Genomic DNA, 18,292 nt, shown 5'->3' on the forward strand with positions numbered 1-18,292 from the left:
AGATAAGTGACTAATATTCATTCATTTATTCATTCGATAAATATTTACTTGAAACCCTCCTTGCACAAGGCTTTGGGCTGGGCATGGGGGGATAAGGACTGAAGAATTTAAGAGACTGTCCCTAATCTGTCAGCGCTAAGGTTTGATCACACTAATGAACTGAATCTCAGAAAGGGTGGTGTTCAGGAACCTGCTGAGCTTCAAACTCAGATCCTGCCTGCCCCCCCATGCCTGCCCCCCACCCCACAGTCACTGTGTAACCTTGGGCAAATGGCTTCTCCTCTCTGGGCCTGATTCCTCATCTGAAAAAAATAAAAATAAGCATAGTAGCTGCCTCTGAGGATTATTGTCAAGATTAAATGAGAGAATGAAGAAAATGTGCTTAGAATAGTACCTGATGCAAAGAATTAGCTTAGTAAATGTTATTAGCCTCCCCATTGCAGTTGGTTTTCAAGGTCGGTATGTACAACAAGGTATGTAGACATTTTCTTAGAAACACAAAGTTATAAATGTTGAGTAGGTTCCCAGGCTCCTCTATGAACCTTTACTTTATAGTTATCATTGCAGTTTATAGAAACATCCTCCTCTTCTACTGTATTTGTGTTCCGTGTTAGCAGCAAGGCTAAAGGAGGAAGTCAGGCTGTAATTTTTAAAGTATATTTTATTGATTATACTGTTACAGTTGTCCCAATTTCTTTTCCCTTTGCTCCCTTCCACCCAGTACCTCCCTTCCCTCCAGCAATCGCACCCCTCTTAGTTCATGTCCATGGGTCGTGCATATAAATTCTTTGGCTTCTCTTTTGGACCTACCAATTATGCTTCCTAATCCCTGCACCTTTTCCCCATTGCTCTGCTTTCCCCCTCCCAGCTGATACCCCTCCAAATGCTCCCCATACCTATGATTCTGTTCCTATTCCAGTTGTTTGCTTCGTTTGTTTTTATTTTTATTTTTTTATTTTTCATCACTTTGAATACTTCTTGCCAGTTCCTTCTTGCCTGCAAAATTTCCTTTGAGAAATCAGCTGATAGCCTTATGGGAACTCCTTTGTAGGCAACTCTCTTCTTTTCTCTTGCTGCTTTTAATATTCTCTCTTTATCTTTAACCTCTAGCATTTTAATTATGATTTGTCTTGGTGTGGTCCTCTTTGGGTCTAGCTTGTTTGGAGCTCTTTGTGCTTCCTGGACTTGTACGTCTATTTCATTCACCAAATTAGGAAAGTTTTCCTTCATTATTTTTTCACATAAGCTTTCAATTTCTTGCTCTTACTCTTCTGCTTTTGGAACCCCTGTGATTTGAATGTTGGCACATTTAAAGTTGTCCCAGAGGTTCCTAAGCCTCTTCTCTTTTTTTTTCAATTCTTGTTTCCTCATTCTGTCCTGGTTGACTGTTTTTTTCTTACTTATGTTCCAAATCATTGATGTGAACCCAAGTTTCCTTTCCTTCACCATTGGTGTTGTGTGGGTTTTCCTTTGTTTCACTTAGTGTAGCCTTCATTTCTTCTCTTATGCGTTTGCCGTACTTAAGCATATCTGTCAAGCCTGTGAGCATCTTTATCACCAGTGTTTTGAACTCTGCGTCTGTTAGGTTGGCTATCTCTTCATCTGTTAGCTTGGCTATTTCCTCCTCACTTAGTCCTCCCACAGGAACGTTGATTCGTTCCCTCTTTTGGGCCATACTTCTCTGTCTCCTCATCTTGACAGGTTCCTGTGTTTGCCTCTGTGACTTAGGTAGAGCTATCACACCTGTTAAGTTGTAAGGGGCGGAGCCTTAGATATTTGTCAATATGGGGTGACCTGTTTCACCACGTTGTGGTGCTGTAAGTAGGGGAAAGGTCTGAGAGGGAACAATGCCACTTACTCAGGACTTGCCTCTCTTCCAGGCACTTCTCCCGCTTCCCGTATGGGACTGGCACCTCCCTAGCTGTTGCCTTGGCTGTGGTTCCCAGAATGAGTGGATCTGCGGACGTTCTAGGACTGTGGGGGACCTCTAAACAAGCGGCTTTGCTGAGAGATCAGCAGTTTCTTCCTCTGCCCCAACCCCCACTAGTTTTCACAGTCAGAAGCAATGAGGCTTTATTTTCCCCAGGCATTGGAACCATGAGCACATGATCTTGTCTGGGGCTTGGTTTCCCTCCCTACTTTTCTTTTCTTTTTATTTTAAAAGAATGTATTTATTTATTTATTTTTAGAGAGAGGGGACAGGAGACAGAAAAAGAGGGAGAGAAACATTGATGTGCGAGAGATACATTAACTGGTTGCCTCTCGCATGCCCCCGACTGGGGACTTGGTTTGCAACCTGGGCATGTACCCTGACCGGGAATGAGCCAGCGACCTTTGGGTTTGTAGGCCAATGCTCAATCCACTAAGCCACACCAACCAGGGCCCCTCCCTACTTTTAAAATGTATGACTGCACTTTCCACCGCCAGCCACAGGCACTGCCCTGCCGCTGCCACCGCCGCCACCGCCACCACCACCGACACACCACATCCTCTCCACCCAACAGTCAGGCTGTTCTTTGTAGATCAAGCCTTTGCAAACCCAGAGTTTCCTACATCTTGTCATATTCTTCGGGTTAATTTGTTCCCAGCCCAGGCCAAGTGGCATCTTGCCTTTGCTTCTCTGCTGCCCCCTGGAGACTGCTTTGGTATAGAAGACGTTAAGTCTGTATCCTGTGAGCGTGGACTTGCCTGGGCAGAGGGCGCATGCATTCCTGGTATTTGAGTGGAAGAGTCACAGCATAACTGCAAACTTAAAAATTTGCCTCTGGGCTGGTGTCTCTCTGCACACCACACCCCTCTCCTTTCTTGGAGAGTGAATAAAATCTCTACTCTCTACATCTTCTACTCTTTGTGAATTCTTTCACAGCTCGCATCACCGACCACCTTAACATTTTGGTGGTCCGTACAGGGACATTCTCTATTTCTCCCTCTCCTCCCGCCTCCCAAGACTTGTGACTAGGGGAGCAGTGGGCAGCGGAAGCTCGACCCAGGCTGACTCCCTGACCCAGTCTCTGTGAGGTTTGGAGAGAGGATTCTAATTCTTCTCCATCTCTCCAGACTCTGTGGACAGCCTCCTCCTCACCCATCTTCACAGCCAGCAATTGCGTGGGGAAACCTGTCTGTCAGCTGTAGAACAACTTCATCAGGTGCATTTTGTCAGTGCTGAGATAGGAGGCCTGGAGATTACTGGAAAGTAAGAATAGAAAGTGACTAACCAGCGGCTCCTTTCAGCCACAGGCAGAAGATAACATTGGAACAAACTGCAGCCTCGCGTTAACGCCCTCGGCAGCCCGGGGGCCTCACAACAGCACCCCCCACCTTTTTTTACCCGATTACAATTTGATAAAAGCGCAAAGACTCCACCCCTTGATGCTGGTATCTCTCTCCACAGCATGCCTCTCTCCTTTCTTGGAAAGTGAATAAAAACTTTACTCTCTACAAAAATAAATAAATAAATGATTGCCTCTGGTACCTTTCAGGAGAACCGTTGGGCAATGCGTTTCAGTTGACTGAAGAATGTGCCAATTGACCAAGCAAACCCATTCTTTTCTCAAAGAAATGAACACTTAGTGAATTAAGTGAACACTTAGCTCTAAGCCTATGTATTGCACATTCAATCAGACCAGCGATTTTCAACCAGTGTGCCGCGGTTAAAACATGCAATACCTGACTATTTAGTCAGGGACACTGACCTCTTTTCCCTTAGGTTGTCAAATTAAAAAAAAAAAAATTAGACAACACAACAATAGCTGTCAATGTGAATGAATCAAAATTCTTTTTTTTTTTTTTGTCAGATTGGCAAAAAAATGTAATATACTTTTCGGTGTGCTGCAGCACATGGTTTCTGCCCTAAAGGATCTTAGAGTCCAGGGGAAAAGAATTAATGAGGGTGGCCGATGAAATAGGGTCACACGTTCTTTGGCCTTATTCTCTTGGATATAAGCAGGGTTGTGATTGGCTGATCAATAAAATGACGTTGTGCTATTTTCCTGGTCCAGGCCTTAAGAAAACATTAGCTTTCACTTTCTTTTTTTAAAAAAGATATTTATTTGTTTGTTTATTTTTAGAGAGAGGGGAAAGGAGAAAGAGAGGAAGAGAAACATCACTGTGTGGTTGCCTCTCACTCGTGCCCCCAACTGGAGACCTGACGGGCAACCTAGTCATGTGCCCTGACTGGGAATCGAACCAGCAACACTTGGCTCGCAGGCTGATGTCACTTTCCATTTCTTGAAACACTCTCAGCCCTGAGCCGTCATGTAAGAAGTCTGACTGGGTTAAGATCACCAAGTGCTCATTCATATCCAAGACAAGAGTCCCAGATGAGCCCAGGCTTCAAGCCATCACCACCACTGTCCTGAACCCTCCAGACGGACCCACGTACCAGCAGAATATACCACGTGACCTCAGCTGATGTTGAGACAGGACAGTAAGAAGCTAGGAAAATTCCTTGGCAAGTGGAATAGGGAAACTGAGACAGACAGCTGAACAAACTGGCCAAGCAATTTACAGCCAGATACAGAGGTCACCTCCCTAGCAATAACATCTAGGCCTCCATTCTATTTTAGCTCCAGGCCCACAAAAGCAGCAAAACCAGGTGGGTGACACCAGGACCAACTGCCATGAGTAATGACCCTCTGCCCTGTCACTGCCACTCAGTGGAGACCACAACCCTGAAAAAGCACACCTGGAAAACGGGTGAATATTCTACTGAAACCCTCCCCTAAAGCCTCCCCTAGGAAACTGCAAGAAAGAGATAAAAGCCTCAAGACAAAGGACCCAGCACACTCCTATTCTCTATACTTGCAGAAAAGGAATTAAGGCTGAGAAGGGTGAAGGGACCTCCCCAAGAACACATGGTAGTGACTGAGCTGAGACCAGGTGCCCCAGCCCAGCCCCTGGTATGCATATGGCTTGCATATTGCATATCACCCACCCTTGCCCCCAGCCCAGTAAAGGCCTGGGGGGCATATCTGATGCTATTCAATCTCTCACTGACAAAGTAATCCAGGGACACACCAAAGGCCAGTTCACACTTGATCATTTATTTTAAGATTTGCACGAAGAGAGACGCAGCAAAGATATACAGAAGAACGATGAGAACACAGGTCGCCTTGACTTGCTGTGCAAGCGCCTTCCTGAACGAAGACCTAAAGATCATCTTGCTTGTCCTGTTGCTCTGGAACCTGATGCTAATGGGTACCTTAGTAGCCCCTAAGCCATAGCCTTCTTTTTCCTTGCTGGCATCCTTGTCCCCAGCCACAAGGCACAGGATGATGGAAGCTGGAGTGAGCCTTCTCAGGGTGGCCGGGTCAGGTCCAGGGAAGCGCTGGCTAAAAGGGACAGTGGTGGCCGGAAGGATGGCGGTAACTGCATCCAGGTCTTTGGAGGCCGCCCTGCATAGCCTGGCCCATTCCAGGGGTTGAAGGCCACTGCACCATGTGGCCTGGGTGACCCATCCCCGGGCCACCCACAGCTTGTCTAGACAGCGAACCAGCAGCGACACAGCCACTTGCTGCAGCACAGCCCATGGCAACCGCTCCAGGGCCTTGCTGTTCTCAGGGTGGAAGCTGTCCCGGCTGCAGTAAGCCCACTGGGCCACGGACAGCAGGACTAGGCTGGCCTCCCATCGCAGGAGCCTCAGGATGCCGCGAAGGGCTCCGCGGATCACGGGGGTGAGCATCTGAAGGCCCCAGGCCCATGCAGTGATCAGTGGCTGCCACACGGCCTGTTGGATGGGTAGCAGCACCTCCACACCCAGCTTCCGGGCCAGGATGAGGGTGAGCCCATCACTCAGCCGCAGGATGCAGAGGCCCAGCAAGTAGACCGAGAAGCTGTGAGAGGCCATATTTGCCATGGCTGCCTGCAGCCCCAGCAGGGGCGCATAGAATTTTACCAACCCGGGGCCGAGCAGGAGCAGGAGCAGGAGCAGGAGCAAGAGCCACCAAGTGCCCCTGGCCAGCCAGTTCTCTTTCTGAGGGGCACCTCTCTGGCAGCTGGTGGTGGAGGAGCAGAAGGTGGGGTCCTTCAGGATCCAGAAGCTCTGTGCCCAGGCTCTGCTCTGGGGACTTGGGACTGACTGTGCGGATGCCACAAGCTCATATTATCTGACCCTCTGGCCCAAGTGCCCTGTCATCTAAGCCAGGTGGTTTTGCAACAATCACTGACAGCACACAAGATCATAATGGGAGCTCCTGTCAAAGAAGGGGCCTTTATTGCTTCAATGGGCAAGGGAGGCAGCCTTTGAAAGTGAAGCTGCGGGGCTGTAGCTGGGGCCTCCTGTGTTCACGCCCTCGTCTGACCAGTGTGAACCAGAGCTTTCTCTGTGCCAGGACCTGCACTGGGGCGGGGCATGTGGGAGGAGGACACAGTCTCCTCTGACAAGAAGCTTCCAGTCTGGTAAGAGAGATGAGCATCGAAATACCGTCATGGCTAAAGCTGCCCCACTCAGCTCCTCTCTTGTCCTCCTGCCTCCTCTTTCTGCTCCTGCTCATGTCCTCCTAACTAACCTTCGCCATGGTTAGACCACACCTCGGGTTTTATCTTGTAGCAGTGAACAACTGACCTTCAGGTATTTGAGTAAAACGCTGGATGGACCCTTTTCTGCTTTTGTAAACAAAATCTATCCATTCCTTTCCAGACTCTGGATTTTATCTTTGGATTAAACCAGCAATCCAGGATCAGGTAACCCAAGCCCCTTGTTTCAGCCTTGTAAACAGCTCGCACAAATCGGATCGGCGAGGCGCCATGAGTTCACTGGTCTGCGTGGAGTGTGCACAGCCACTGTGTGTTCGCTGTGGGAGGACATTCAGGGCCTCACCAGCGGCAGCCACTCTGGCCCTTTTAGGAGAAGCTTGTCTCCTCAAAGAAGCTTGTTTCAAGTCTTATTTCAGGCACAGTGAACTCCTGGCCACTGGTTTGTTTTTATCACGTAGATATTATAAATCACGGTACTAGTCATAGTCATCTTTTTCATCTGGCCTCACAGAGGCTCAGAATCATGTGGGTTTGGGTGTGGTTCTTCTCTGGCTTCCTTACTTTTTTTCGTGGTGTGTAGCCTTAGACATGTGACTGGAAGGAGAAAAGATAGTTATCTCCATAAATGAATCCAAACCCACACATATAATCTCTCCCTTCTAAAAGTAACACTACCTACCCAATATTCCAAAATGGATATCCTGACTCAGGCCCTCTCTGCTTCCTCTCCGCATCCCCAGCCCCGGTGACTCATACAAATAGTTTCCTGGTTCTGCTTCTTTATGTCCATCATCAGTGTCCCTTTTCAGGTCACCCATCATGATGGCTTGCATGGGATAGTGAAAGCCCTTCTGCTTCATCCCCACTTTCTAGCTGGCCTCTCCTAACCCTGGGGGCCCCTTAGTGTCATTCTTAGGCAGAGCAGCTCAGTCTACATTTGTTGAATGAATAAATCCCTTATTTGACAAATGGGGAAACTGAAGCTGAAGACAATATGCGAGGGAACTATATGCATAAATGGTATGGCAGCGAAGGTCTATTGATGCCACCCTTTCTCATGAGTGCAGAGAGGGAATTCCTTTTGGGAACAGTTTGTCCAGGACCTCGTGACATTGTTTGTTAAATCTTTTTTAACCGTCATCACAATTTTATTTTATTTTGAGATTCATATTTTATTTACAAGCAAATGAAGAGCGTCCCCTGTAAACTCTAATTTGGGATGAGAAGAGCAATATGGAAAAGCAGCTGCTGGCTCCATAGTAATGTGTGAAGGGAGTCCATCCAGCTGTTTCTTTAAACAACAGTTTTGTTATTAAAAAGAGAAAATAAAACAACTTACTTGGCAGGAGAGATACCATGATTGCGAAGGTGGTTTTCCCAGGGTGGCTTATCCATTGCCCTCCGGATGTGCTGACCCCTGCGATGCGATGTCCCCAAATGTGGGAAACCCGACTGCATCACTTGTGGTCGTGGGGGACTGCGTTAGCACTCTCCCCTGGGGGGAAAAAAAAAGATAAAGCCACGTGATTTTTTTCATGTTGCATATGTGAAAAAACTAAAAAGAAAAATGACTTTTCAAAAATTCTAGTTTCTAGTCAAAGGTGAGAGGTGACCAAAATGTCACTTTTATTCAGTGACATCTCCTGCTCCCCTAATCCTCATCAAGAGTATCTGCTCGAAGAACGGAGAGACCTCAATCTTTAAGAGCAGGGTCTTTCAGCCCTGGCTGGTGTGGCTCAGCGGATTGAGCCCAGGTCATCAAACCAAATGGTCACCGGTTCAATTCCCAGTCAGGGCCCATGCCTGGGCTGCCCGCCAGGTCCCTAGTTGGGGGCACGTGAGAATGTTTCCCTCCCTCTCTTTCTCTCTCCCTTCTCCTCTCTCTAAAAATAAATAAATAAATAAATAAATAAATAAATAAAGCCTTAAAAAAAAAAAAGCAGCTGTACTTTCAGCTTCTCGGCTTCCAGCTTGGCCTTCTAGGAGTTCTTCAATAGACACTTGCTGAAGGGGTGTGTCACTCTCCTTTTTCAAGTCCCGAAGGGGGTGAGCTACTCACTGTCCATGTCCTCGATGAGGCTGGCGGGGCTGGCCGGGCAGGTCGTTCCTTTTGAGCTGAGATAAGGCTGCTCTGTGTAGCGGCAAAGGGCCAGCGTGTCCACCGCCGCCTTCCTCCTGCCGCAGTCACCGCCTCGGCGGGACCGGGACCGGGACCGGGACCAGCGCTTCTGCCCCAGCTTTCAGCCCCCGGGCACACTGGAAACTCCTTCCTCATCCCAGTTGTAGTCTTTTTTTTTTTTTAGAGCGAGGGGAAAGGAGAAAGAGAGAGTGAGAAACATCACTGTTTGGTTGCCTCTCACTTGCACCCCCCCCCCAACTGGGGACCTGACATGCAATCTAGTCATGTGCCCTGACCGGGAATCGAACCAGCGACACTTGGTTCACAGGCCAATGCTCAGTCCACTGAGCCACAGCAGCCAGGGCTTCCAGCTGTAGTCTTATCTGGTCTGTGATGGTGGCCATCTTGGTCCCCTTTGTATTCCCACTGCCTGGCGCCGGGCCGGTTCAGTAAGAATTCCTTGGTTGAGTGAATGCGTGGCTTAGGACCCAGAGCTCCTTTTTCAGGGAGCTACTGAACCCTGAGTCTAACGTCATGAATAACCCAATCTAGAGCCAGTCGGACTTGAGCACTGTCCTTCATGAATTAAGTGATTTTTGTAAAATTATTTCCTCTTGGCCTAAAACTTAGTTTTCTTGCTAAGAAGGGACAATATGGGTCATAATCCCTTTTCCACCATTCTGATACTAAAAAAACAAATAAATTTCCTAAGCCATTGGGTGACAAAAGCCAAATTGACCTGAATTTTTTAGGCAGCTAAATTGGCCCTGAACTGATTGATGGAGGCTTTTTATATTTATCCCACCTTATGTGAATATGCATGATTCTTTATAGAATTAATTAATGCATTTCATCGAAGAATTTTGGGAGGATTACATAATATACAGAATGTTCACCATATTGCACAATATTACCTCAAACATTAAAAGAACCAGATTTGGAAACACATCTGGCCTTGGTGTGAGCGTTAAATAAGAGAATGTTTTTAACCACGGTGTAAACGACAGCCTGGTCTAGAATCAAGGAACATGACAGGTGGAACGGAGGTGGAAAGTGACAAGGGAGAGTCTGTGTGCTCAGCCTCAGCAGAGACGCGAGTAGCCAGCCAGTTAGGGCAGAGTCCTAGGGAGCAGCCTCAGGAGTTTACGCTTTATCCTGAGGGGTGGCGATGGGGACGGGGGAAGTAACGAGATGAAATTTAGAGGGGCAAGCCTGGGGACTGGGAGAGCAGTGAGAAGCGTCCTGAGGCCCCTGGGAGCCCAGGCAGACATCAGAGAGGGTCCTTCATGCACCCGGTTCCTTGAGGCTGGGCAGCTGTCATGATCCGGAACATGAGGCATTTTTTGCCGCCTCAGAGACCGTCAGAACCAAGCCACTGCGGCTGGAGAGCGGGACGAGTAGCCAAGATCGGGTTTGAAGGACGGGGTGCCCGAAATCAGGACACATTAAAGGCAAATTCGCGTCGTGGAAGCGGCTCCGGGTTGGGAGCCAGAAAACCAGGGGTTCACTTTTCTCTCCAATTTAGAGCAGGTGAGAGCAGTGCAACTCGTTGCAACTCAGCGTACCTGCAAAATGGCAACGACGCTGATCTACTGTGTCAGCACGCGCGAAATTATTTTGGACTGAATCCCAAAGCTGGATTATTCACTTCAGAGGTGACTGCGTTTCATATGAAAAGACGCGACGCAGCCACCTTCCCTCAGCGGAACGGCGCGTTTCACAAAACTGGCTGCCGCCATCGCCGTAGGTTTATTGCGCTCCAGCCCCTGGCCAGCATTTCCGAGGCGTTTCACCACTTTTGACCCCAGCCGCTCGCACTAGGGCTCTAAGCCGGGTCTCCGCAGCTCAGGTCTAGCCGGGAACGAACGCCAGGCGAGGACGCGCGTGCGCGGAAATGGCAGCCGGTATCCGTCCCCCGACCCGACGTCTGCCGCGGGTGCGCGCTCGCACGCCGGAAGGGGCGGGCCCAGACTGGGCTTTATATAGTGCACGCCACTCTCCAGCCGACCTCTACCGGCGGCGTTTGGCGGCGGAATGGTATGTAGTGTCATGGCTCCTTCCTCCTTGTCTGTAGTGGCGGCGTGGCTGATTCCGCGGCGCATCGACGCCATCTCGGCTCGCTCAGCGACGGGCGCCTGCTCTGGGAGCTCAGGGTACTCAGCGCGATCGGCAGGCAGGCCTATTTTCGGGAGACGCCTGAGGCCTGTGGTCGGCCTTGGGCCTACCGGCCAGCTGGCAAAAGGCCTTGCAGCGGGAGCTGGGGCGGGGAGCCCGGGCCCGACAGTTTTCAAGCCCTGGATTACTTCTGGGTCTCGACCTCATCATTCTAGTGCTAGTCGAGATCCACTGGAGTCCATGAGTACTTGGGCCAGGAGGACCTGGAGTGAGGTCGCTTGGCTCTATAGTTTACGCTGGGAGGTGCAGAAGTCAGCGCGGTAGGCGGGAGGGGAGACTTCAGCGGGGGCTGTTGAGGCCTCATTCTGAAACGCCTGGGACGGTTTGGACAGGACGAGTCCTTAGGCCTCTAGAGTTCCCAGAAACCACAGATGATGAACTTATTGACGGGCGGACAGAGAGACTCTGTGCTGATTGTCATGTTCTGATTTGGCTCTGTCGAGTTCTAGTGGCCTGTGTATCATTGTAGCCAGAGGGGCCTTTAGCACCATAACCCACTACCCATCCATTTGTCCCAAAAGTCCCTTTTGTGGTCAGACTTTCGGAGTCCATCATAAAGCCACCTGTTAAGGTATTTTAAAATTTGGTGTGGTTTTGTCTGATTGGGGGGGGTGTTCATCTTGCTATAGAATGAGAATTTGACATAAAAGTTCAGTTTACCTAGTTGATTGCAGCTTCAGGATGTGTGGCCCTGCAGAGAGCAAACCTAATTAACTTGGGTTGCCGGGGCTCTGGTCTGATTCAGCATTGCTGAGACTCCTCGGAGGACCGCCTAGACAGCTGGGAATCAGGAAGTGAGGTGCAGGTGCTAACGGTCATTTTCTCCTAGTCTCACAGGAAGTTCTCCGCTCCCAGGCATGGGTCCCTGGGCTTCTTGCCTCGGAAGCGCAGCAGCCGTCACCGTGGGAAGGTGAAGAGCTTCCCCAAGGATGACTCCTCTAAGCCTGTGCACCTCACAGCCTTCCTGGGCTACAAGGCTGGCATGACCCACATCGTGCGGGAGGTTGATAGGCCGGGATCCAGTACGTACATGCTTTATCCTCCAAGCTGGCGGGGGATTAGGAACGGAGGGTGGGGACAGACTAGTTGGGACCAGGCTGTAAGAGGGCAGACCTGAGATCAACAGTGTCTCCATAGCAGGATGGAGAGGAATTATTTTAGGGCTGATGATTATTCCTGAACACTGCCATTTGTAGGTGGAGGGAGGTGTTGAAATCAAGGAGCACAACGTGGGTAAATTTGTCAAGCGCCACAGTGTAGAGAAGTGTGCTAACCTAGAAAGCTTGAACGCTACCCATGTCCCTGGGTTGTGGGCTTGAAGTAGGAAAGTGACCAAGTAGGAGGACACAGCGCTGGTTACTTAACCACGGTTGCTCTTAATGTTAGGCAGCTGGTATCTACGTGAGTTACACTTCTTTGGGGCTCCGGTACTACCTAGGTGATAAGGAATTTGCCTCTAGAGATTTCTGTGATAGACAAGAACTGAAGCTAGGCTGTTAATTTTACGAGGGTCCTATAATCTGAAGCAAGTTGCCCTCTTGGCCTACATGAGCACTTCAACACTAATCCTGGTTTGGGGGGTTCTAGGTGGCCACTCAAGTCTGACCCCTTGTTTGCTTGGCAGAGGTGAACAAGAAGGAAGTTGTGGAGGCTGTGACCATTGTGGAGACTCCGCCCATGGTGGTTGTGGGCATTGTGGGCTACGTGGAAACCCCTCGAGGCCTTCGTACCTTCAAAACTGTCTTTGCCGAGCATATCAGTGACGAATGCAAGAGGCGCTTCTATAAGAACTGGTAAGGGAGGGGGACACTGCACACACTTTACCTAGGTTAGGGCCCGGAGAGGAGGAACTCCTGTGTGGGCTTCTCAGCTCTGACAGGGGTGGTAGGGCCAGTTGCCTCGGGAACAGAACAATTCCTGGGGATGGATCTTGAGTGCTGGTGGTTAACTGAGCTGGGAGCAATACCTTAAGCCTTTATTTCGTGTTCAGCTTAGTGGGTATTGGCTGAGGACTCAGTTTTCAGGATTTTTGGGGGTGTTGGAAAAGTATTGCGAGTCCAGTTAGAAACCAAGATAGCAGTGTTGTTAACTCCCCTAGTCCTTCTGCCTGGGTGTGTGGCCTGGGTAATGGCTAGACTGGAGCAGGAAATTGTGTGTGTGTGAAAGTATGTGACTTCTATTAATCTTGTGGACGTCTGCTCAGCTCCGCTCGGCTCTGCCCGATGAGCTCCATCCAGGCTCCTCTTGCCGGTGGAAAAGGCTCCTTAGAAGCCGGCAATGAGCCCCATCCCCACGTGGTGCCCGTGTGCCTTCCTCTCGCCCCTCGGAGGGGCGATGAAGGCCTGCACCCGGTCCCCGGCCCCAACTCTGCTCTGCTCCTGAAGGCATAAATCTAAGAAGAAGGCCTTCACCAAATACTGCAAGAAGTGGCAGGATGACGACGGCAAGAAGCAGCTTGAGAAGGACTTCAGCAGCATGAAGAAGTACTGCCAGGTCATCCGCGTCATCGCCCACACCCAGGTGAGCGCTCGCCAGTGTGCCCAGGAACGCAGCTCACCGCTGCTGCTTCTCATGTGACGTATGGTCACATGGGGCTTTGCAGATCAGATGCCATCAGTTTGGGAGATTTCCTTATCTCCTGAGTCAGTCTTCAGCTCCAGCTGATTTTGTGCCAAGCCTCAGATTTTAGGGGGTTGGCTAGACTGGTTCAGGTTCCTCAAACTTCCTGGTGGAGGAGCTAGGCCAGTGAGCAGCCCGGGGGCTGTTTGAAGCTACACAGCAACACAGTCCAGTCACTGCCCTTGAAGCCTGGGCTCCTGGGCCAGGTGAAGACCCACTGGACGGGCCTGAGCCAGGCCTCCAGTGCCCCTGCTTGTGGGTTGGTCTCTCACTTGCCAGCAGAGGGCAGTGTGCCCCTATTGGCTCTTAATTAGGGAAACTCCCATTTTAGGGAAAATTGGTTGAAGGGATTGGTGACTCACAATTAACACTGTCGGGTGTCTGATTGAAAACAGTGTTTACATTTCACACTTGGCAGAAGGAACCCTTCGTGGGCTTGGTTAGAGGGGGCGCCTCCTCTGCAGCCTGGGCCACTGTCCTGGCTGTCCACTCCGCGTGGTTAGCAATGACCACGTTATCACAGGTTTATAGTAGTCCGTCACTGAAGGAAGTTCTGTAGGGTAGTGCTGGGCACTTTTTAACTAAAAGCTTTAGGCTTGAATTTGTTTCCTTTTTTAACTTCTGGGTTGTTGGCTGCAGTGCTGTTCTACTTTCCAAAGTATGTGTCCTGTTGGTAGTTAATAGAGTGAGGTAGGTGGCCAAGGTGGATGAGGGCAGAACCCCAAAGGTGCGGGCCACAGGACAGTGATCAGGAGTATCGGCTCGGTGGTGCCAGGATCTGGTTAAGTTGACCTGCTTTGGTGTGGGCCTGGTGTGTGTTAAGGGTTGGCTCATCAGAGTTGAACGGGGCATTGTACCCAGTGGGGAGTCAGGACACAGGCAGGTTGTTTTCTGCACGGGAAACGAGCTTGACGCCCAGGGAGCTAAGCGGTACCCATCCCCTCCTAGATGCGCCTGCTTCCTCTGCGCCAGAAGAAGGCCCACCTCATGGAGATCCAGGTGAATGGAGGCACGGTGGCCGAAAAACTGGACTGGGCCCGTGAGAGGCTAGAGCAGCAGGTCCCTGTGAGCCAGGTGTTTGCGCAGGACGAGATGATTGATGTCATTGGGGTGACCAAGGGCAAAGGGTACAAAGGTGAGCTTTGCAGTGGCCCGGGTTGCTGTGGTTCTGGTCGGGGTGGGGGTCTCCGACCCGCTGTTCGGTGATGAGGCTCTGGAATGAGCGCTGGGCACAGCGCCCGAGCCAGACTGCGGAAACATTCCTTGCTGCCTTCCTTCTGAGAACAGCCCTGTGGGCGGGGGGCTGGGCGTGTGTCCCCTGGTTGCGGGCTAATTGTCCAAGGCCTGTGCTTTGCGCTTTTAGATGGGCATTCAACTTGGGGTGATATGGCCATTAGAGGGTGATGTGCAGATTAAAGCCCCCTCTGTGCTTGGGACTTAGAAGGTGTTGAACTCAAGTGGGCCCTCCCAGCAGGAAAGGGCCAATGGCATGGGTCCTAGGCAGCCCAGTAACAGTCTGCGTCTATTCCAGGGGTCACCAGCCGCTGGCACACCAAGAAGCTGCCCCGCAAGACCCACCGAGGGCTGCGCAAGGTTGCCTGTATCGGGGCCTGGCACCCTGCCCGGGTGGCCTTCTCTGTGGCCCGGGCTGGGCAGAAAGGCTACCATCACCGCACTGAGATCAACAAGAAGGTGAGGTGCCTGCGGGGGAGGAGTCATGTGGAGTTCAACCCTGGGAGTGGAACGGTGACCCCATAATAGGGGGGGTCCCAGTCCCTGTCACCACTCCGTTGGTGATGGAGCTTCTGGGCATCATGTGGATTTAGCTGCTCCCGTGATGGGCATAGTCTGGCTCTTGGGTGATATGATTTGTAAGGTGCCACCCTCAAAGGTGCTTCTGGTGCCCCTGTCCCGTGGTGTGACTGGAGATAAGAGCCTTGTCCTTTCTCCCGGAAAGTGCTGGCGAGGCTGCCATCTGCCGTCTCAGACAGCAGTCTCTTGTTTAGAGCTGGCCAGCTTTCCTTAATTTTCAGCCCGGGGCTGAGGTCGGTGCTGCTTTCTCAGTCCTGGCAGACTTGCCTGTGCTGTCTGGCTCGCATGTGTGTGAGTCACCTGCCCTGTGTCCTGTCTCCCAAGTGTTTGCCCTCGTTCCCTTGTTCAGATCTACAAGATCGGCCAGGGCTACCTCATCAAGGACGGCAAGCTGATCAAGAACAACGCCTCCACTGACTTCGACCTGTCTGACAAGAGCATCAATCCTCTGGTAAGCAGCGGGAGCTCTCTCCTCAAAGCCTCTAAGTTACGGGCTGGGGCCGCATGCTGTCGCATCCTGGCTCATCCGTGAGGCTGTGTTCGCCGTCAGTTCACTGGTCCCTTGCACAGCAGCCAGCTCTCTGCTTCCTATAAAGGCCTGTTGTCAGCCCCCTGGTTGGGGTTGGCTGGTGAGAAGTGGGGTCTCGGGCCCAGCTGTTAGGTGAACAGGCTCGGGAGTGAGCGCCGGGGACAGCGCCGGAGTGGGACTGCAGACGCGTTCCTTGCTGCCTGCCCTCTGAGGACAGCCCTGCTGGCGGCGGGCACCTGTGGACCCCAGAACCTGAAGGGGCCTTGCGTGTCCAGCATACTTCTAGCCCCGCGCTTGAGCTGTGCTGGCTGACCTGGCGGCCTTGCTTTTTTCCCAGGGTGGTTTTGTCCACTACGGTGAAGTGACCAATGACTTCGTCATGCTGAAAGGCTGCGTGGTGGGAACCAAGAAGCGAGTGCTCACCCTCCGCAAGGTGAGACGGGGGGCCGGGGGTAGGGTGGCGCTGCACCAGGGGCCCGTGGAGGAGGGGACAAGTTCATGAGCATAAGGGGCACAGTCCACAGCCAGGCTGAGCTTTGTTAGGGAGGGGAGTTCAAAGGGAAAAGGGGGTTTGCTGCTCCTTTAACATCCTCATCGTCTTTGAAGTCCTGGGAGGAGGAAATTCCAGTCTGGCCCAGCTGTTTGTTTCTGTTCTCATGCGTGGAGGCCAGTTCCGTGGATACAGCCAGCCTGACGATAAGAGCTGATGCTCTGCCCTCTCAGGCCTATGGAGTAAGAGGGTGAGGAGAAGGCCCTGCTCTTCAGAACTAAGCTTTTCCCCTCTTGGCCCACAGTCCTTGCTGGTGCAGACCAAACGGCGGGCCCTGGAGAAGATCGACCTGAAGTTTATCGACACCACCTCCAAGTTTGGCCATGGCCGCTTCCAGACAATGGAGGAGAAGAAAGCATTCATGGTGAGCACCTGCGTGGCGGCCCTCAGCTGGGTCACCTGTCAGCCTGCCTGCTGCCCATCTGGGGCTGGGGACAGTGGCCTACATCTGATCCCACCGGGGTGTGGCTTTTTCTTACTGAGTTTGCCTTCCTTCACCAGTAACCTTGTCGCCTGCACTTTTTCCCACAGGGACCACTTAAGAAAGACCGAATTGCAAAGGAAGAAGGAGCCTAATGTTAGGAACAGATTGTGTAGCTGGTGGGTTCTCAATAAAAATTATTTTCCAGTGATACCTGCCTCTGACTTCACTTTCCCCAGTCTTTGCTGCTTCCACATGGCCCTTGTGGTCCCAGAGGCGTGCTGCCCTTGACCTCTGCCTCTTAGCTCCAGGTTCCATTTGGTCTCATTTTCCCTACCATCTGCCTGACCGGGAGCAGGCTGGGAACAGGGGTAGGCTACAGCCGAGCCTGGGACTGCCCCTGAACTTGTGAAGCCAGCCTCGGGGGATAGCTTTGTGCAGAATGTTTGTCACCAAGGTGAGGCTGCTGAGGCTCGGCTGGGGAAGTGTTTGCACAGCTTGGGTGGCAGCTGTGGAGATGGGGAGGAGGTGACGAGGACTTGCCATTCCCTGATGCTTTTGGCTGCTGATGGGCACGGCAGGGCAGACCCTGGATCTGCTGAGTGCAGTTGAGCCACTTAGTTACTAATCCATGCAGGAGCAGGTTCCAGTTAAGGCTTGTTGAGCTGCTTTTGTGACCTGCAGCCCAGTTCTGGCACTGGGAGAGGGGCGCCCATGCTGAGGGCCTGCGCCACACCTGGAGCTGGGAGGAAACACGGGGGTGTTTACTCTGAGGAGGCCTTGGTGGTTTTAATGAACTCACCCAGCTGAGTGAAGTCATTGGAGCCCTCTGGCCTGGGTCTGCCCCGGGGGACTGGGTTGAGCCCCACCCCCTGCAGGAGGGGACTACCCTGTGCTCCGCTGGCCTACACGTGGAGCACCTGCTATTGAGTGCTTGACACCAGAAAGGAGTGTTGGCTTTTCTAAGCTCAACAGCCCAGCAGATGACCTCAGACCTACCACTCAGGGATTGACTTGGCCTCGGTGAACCCTGGTATAGCTGGCACTCCAAGGCTGCCTCCCACATCTGGCTGCAGCATGTTTTGCTTCAGCAGGCTGAGGGCAGAGACCACAGCTGGAGCAACTGCCCTGTCCCCTAGCTGGCAGGGCTTTCACCAGTCAGTGTTGTGCTTCCCGTCTGGAAAGGGTAATGTTGGGGGGGGCAGTTAGACTGAGATCCCATATACTGGAGGGTACTTACAGAGGTGTCCCTCTAGTCCCCGGTGAGCATGGCTCTCCTGTGACCAACAGCCTCACAGTGTGGGGCAAGGTTCAGAGGAAGCTGGCTGTGGGTCCCGAGAGGAGATGAGACTTGGAGTGCACTGAGCAGGAGTCTATCCTGGAGCTCCCGTGCGTCTTTCTGAACTGAGCTAATGCAGAGCCCACTCAACCCTGAGTGCCTTCCATCTGCTGGGGATTCGGGGCCCAGAGCAGCTAGAGCTGCACTTCAGGATGGAGCCACCAGGGGGGGAGAGTGGGTGCCAGCGGTCCGGGCCAGCCCCTCAGTCCTGCAGGATGGCCTCCCTACCAGCTTTAAAGGGGGCAGAGTGCCTT

General features: G+C 51.7%; 2 protein-coding genes and 5 non-coding genes across 7 annotated transcripts; 6 read left to right on the forward strand and 1 right to left on the reverse strand.

Annotated features, from left to right (window-relative positions):
• Window positions 1-5,041: 5,041 nt before the first annotated feature.
• LOC150010999 (uncharacterized) lies at window positions 5,042-7,963 on the reverse strand. Its single transcript, XM_090275083.1, has 2 exons — window positions 7,814-7,963; window positions 5,042-7,055 (listed from the first exon to the last, which is right to left on the reverse strand). Exon 2 carries the CDS (start codon window positions 5,852-5,854, stop codon window positions 5,042-5,044), a length of 813 nt encoding a protein of 270 aa, XP_090131209.1. The 5' UTR covers window positions 5,855-7,055; window positions 7,814-7,963.
• On the forward strand, window positions 6,350-16,912 carry RPL3 (ribosomal protein L3). The gene is made up of 11 exons (XM_090275084.1): window positions 6,350-6,396; window positions 10,668-10,902; window positions 11,598-11,790; window positions 12,393-12,561; window positions 13,153-13,288; window positions 14,336-14,522; window positions 14,919-15,079; window positions 15,549-15,650; window positions 16,066-16,161; window positions 16,523-16,642; window positions 16,810-16,912. The coding sequence occupies exons 1-11, from the start codon at window positions 6,350-6,352 to the stop codon at window positions 16,852-16,854; spliced, it is 1,491 nt and encodes a 496-aa protein (XP_090131210.1). The 3' UTR covers window positions 16,855-16,912.
• LOC150011001 (U1 spliceosomal RNA) lies at window positions 7,806-7,972 on the forward strand. Its single transcript, XR_016511081.1, has one exon. It is a non-coding gene; the product is annotated as a U1 spliceosomal RNA (small nuclear RNA).
• On the forward strand, window positions 11,135-11,200 carry LOC150011002 (small nucleolar RNA SNORD43). The gene has a single exon (XR_016510979.1). It is a non-coding gene; the product is annotated as a small nucleolar RNA SNORD43 (small nucleolar RNA).
• On the forward strand, window positions 13,097-13,152 carry LOC150011003 (small nucleolar RNA U82P). Its single transcript, XR_016511026.1, has one exon. It is a non-coding gene; the product is annotated as a small nucleolar RNA U82P (small nucleolar RNA).
• LOC150011004 (small nucleolar RNA U83B) lies at window positions 14,582-14,675 on the forward strand. Its single transcript, XR_016511030.1, has one exon. It is a non-coding gene; the product is annotated as a small nucleolar RNA U83B (small nucleolar RNA).
• Window positions 15,853-15,946, forward strand: LOC150011005 (small nucleolar RNA U83B). Its single transcript, XR_016511031.1, has one exon. It is a non-coding gene; the product is annotated as a small nucleolar RNA U83B (small nucleolar RNA).
• Window positions 16,913-18,292: the final 1,380 nt, after the last annotated feature.

The sequence above is a fragment of the Furipterus horrens genome, unplaced genomic scaffold (assembly GCF_987537825.1).
Source record: "Furipterus horrens unplaced genomic scaffold, mFurHor1.1.pri manual_scaffold_4, whole genome shotgun sequence".
Lineage (NCBI taxonomy): Eukaryota > Metazoa > Chordata > Mammalia > Chiroptera > Furipteridae > Furipterus > Furipterus horrens.

Coding starts and splice junctions, on each gene's coding strand:
- LOC150010999 (XM_090275083.1), bottom strand. CDS start 5,854: ATGGCAAATATGGCCTCTCACAGCTTCTCGGTCTACTTGCTGGGCCTC.
- RPL3 (XM_090275084.1), top strand. CDS start 6,350: ATGTGGGAGGAGGACACAGTCTCCTCTGACAAGAAGCTTCCAGTCTG. Junction 15,080..15,548: donor GCACTGAGATCAACAAGAAG/GTGAGGTGCCTG, acceptor TCCCTTGTTCAG/ATCTACAAGATCGGCCAGGG. Junction 15,651..16,065: donor ACAAGAGCATCAATCCTCTG/GTAAGCAGCGGG, acceptor CTTTTTTCCCAG/GGTGGTTTTGTCCACTACGG.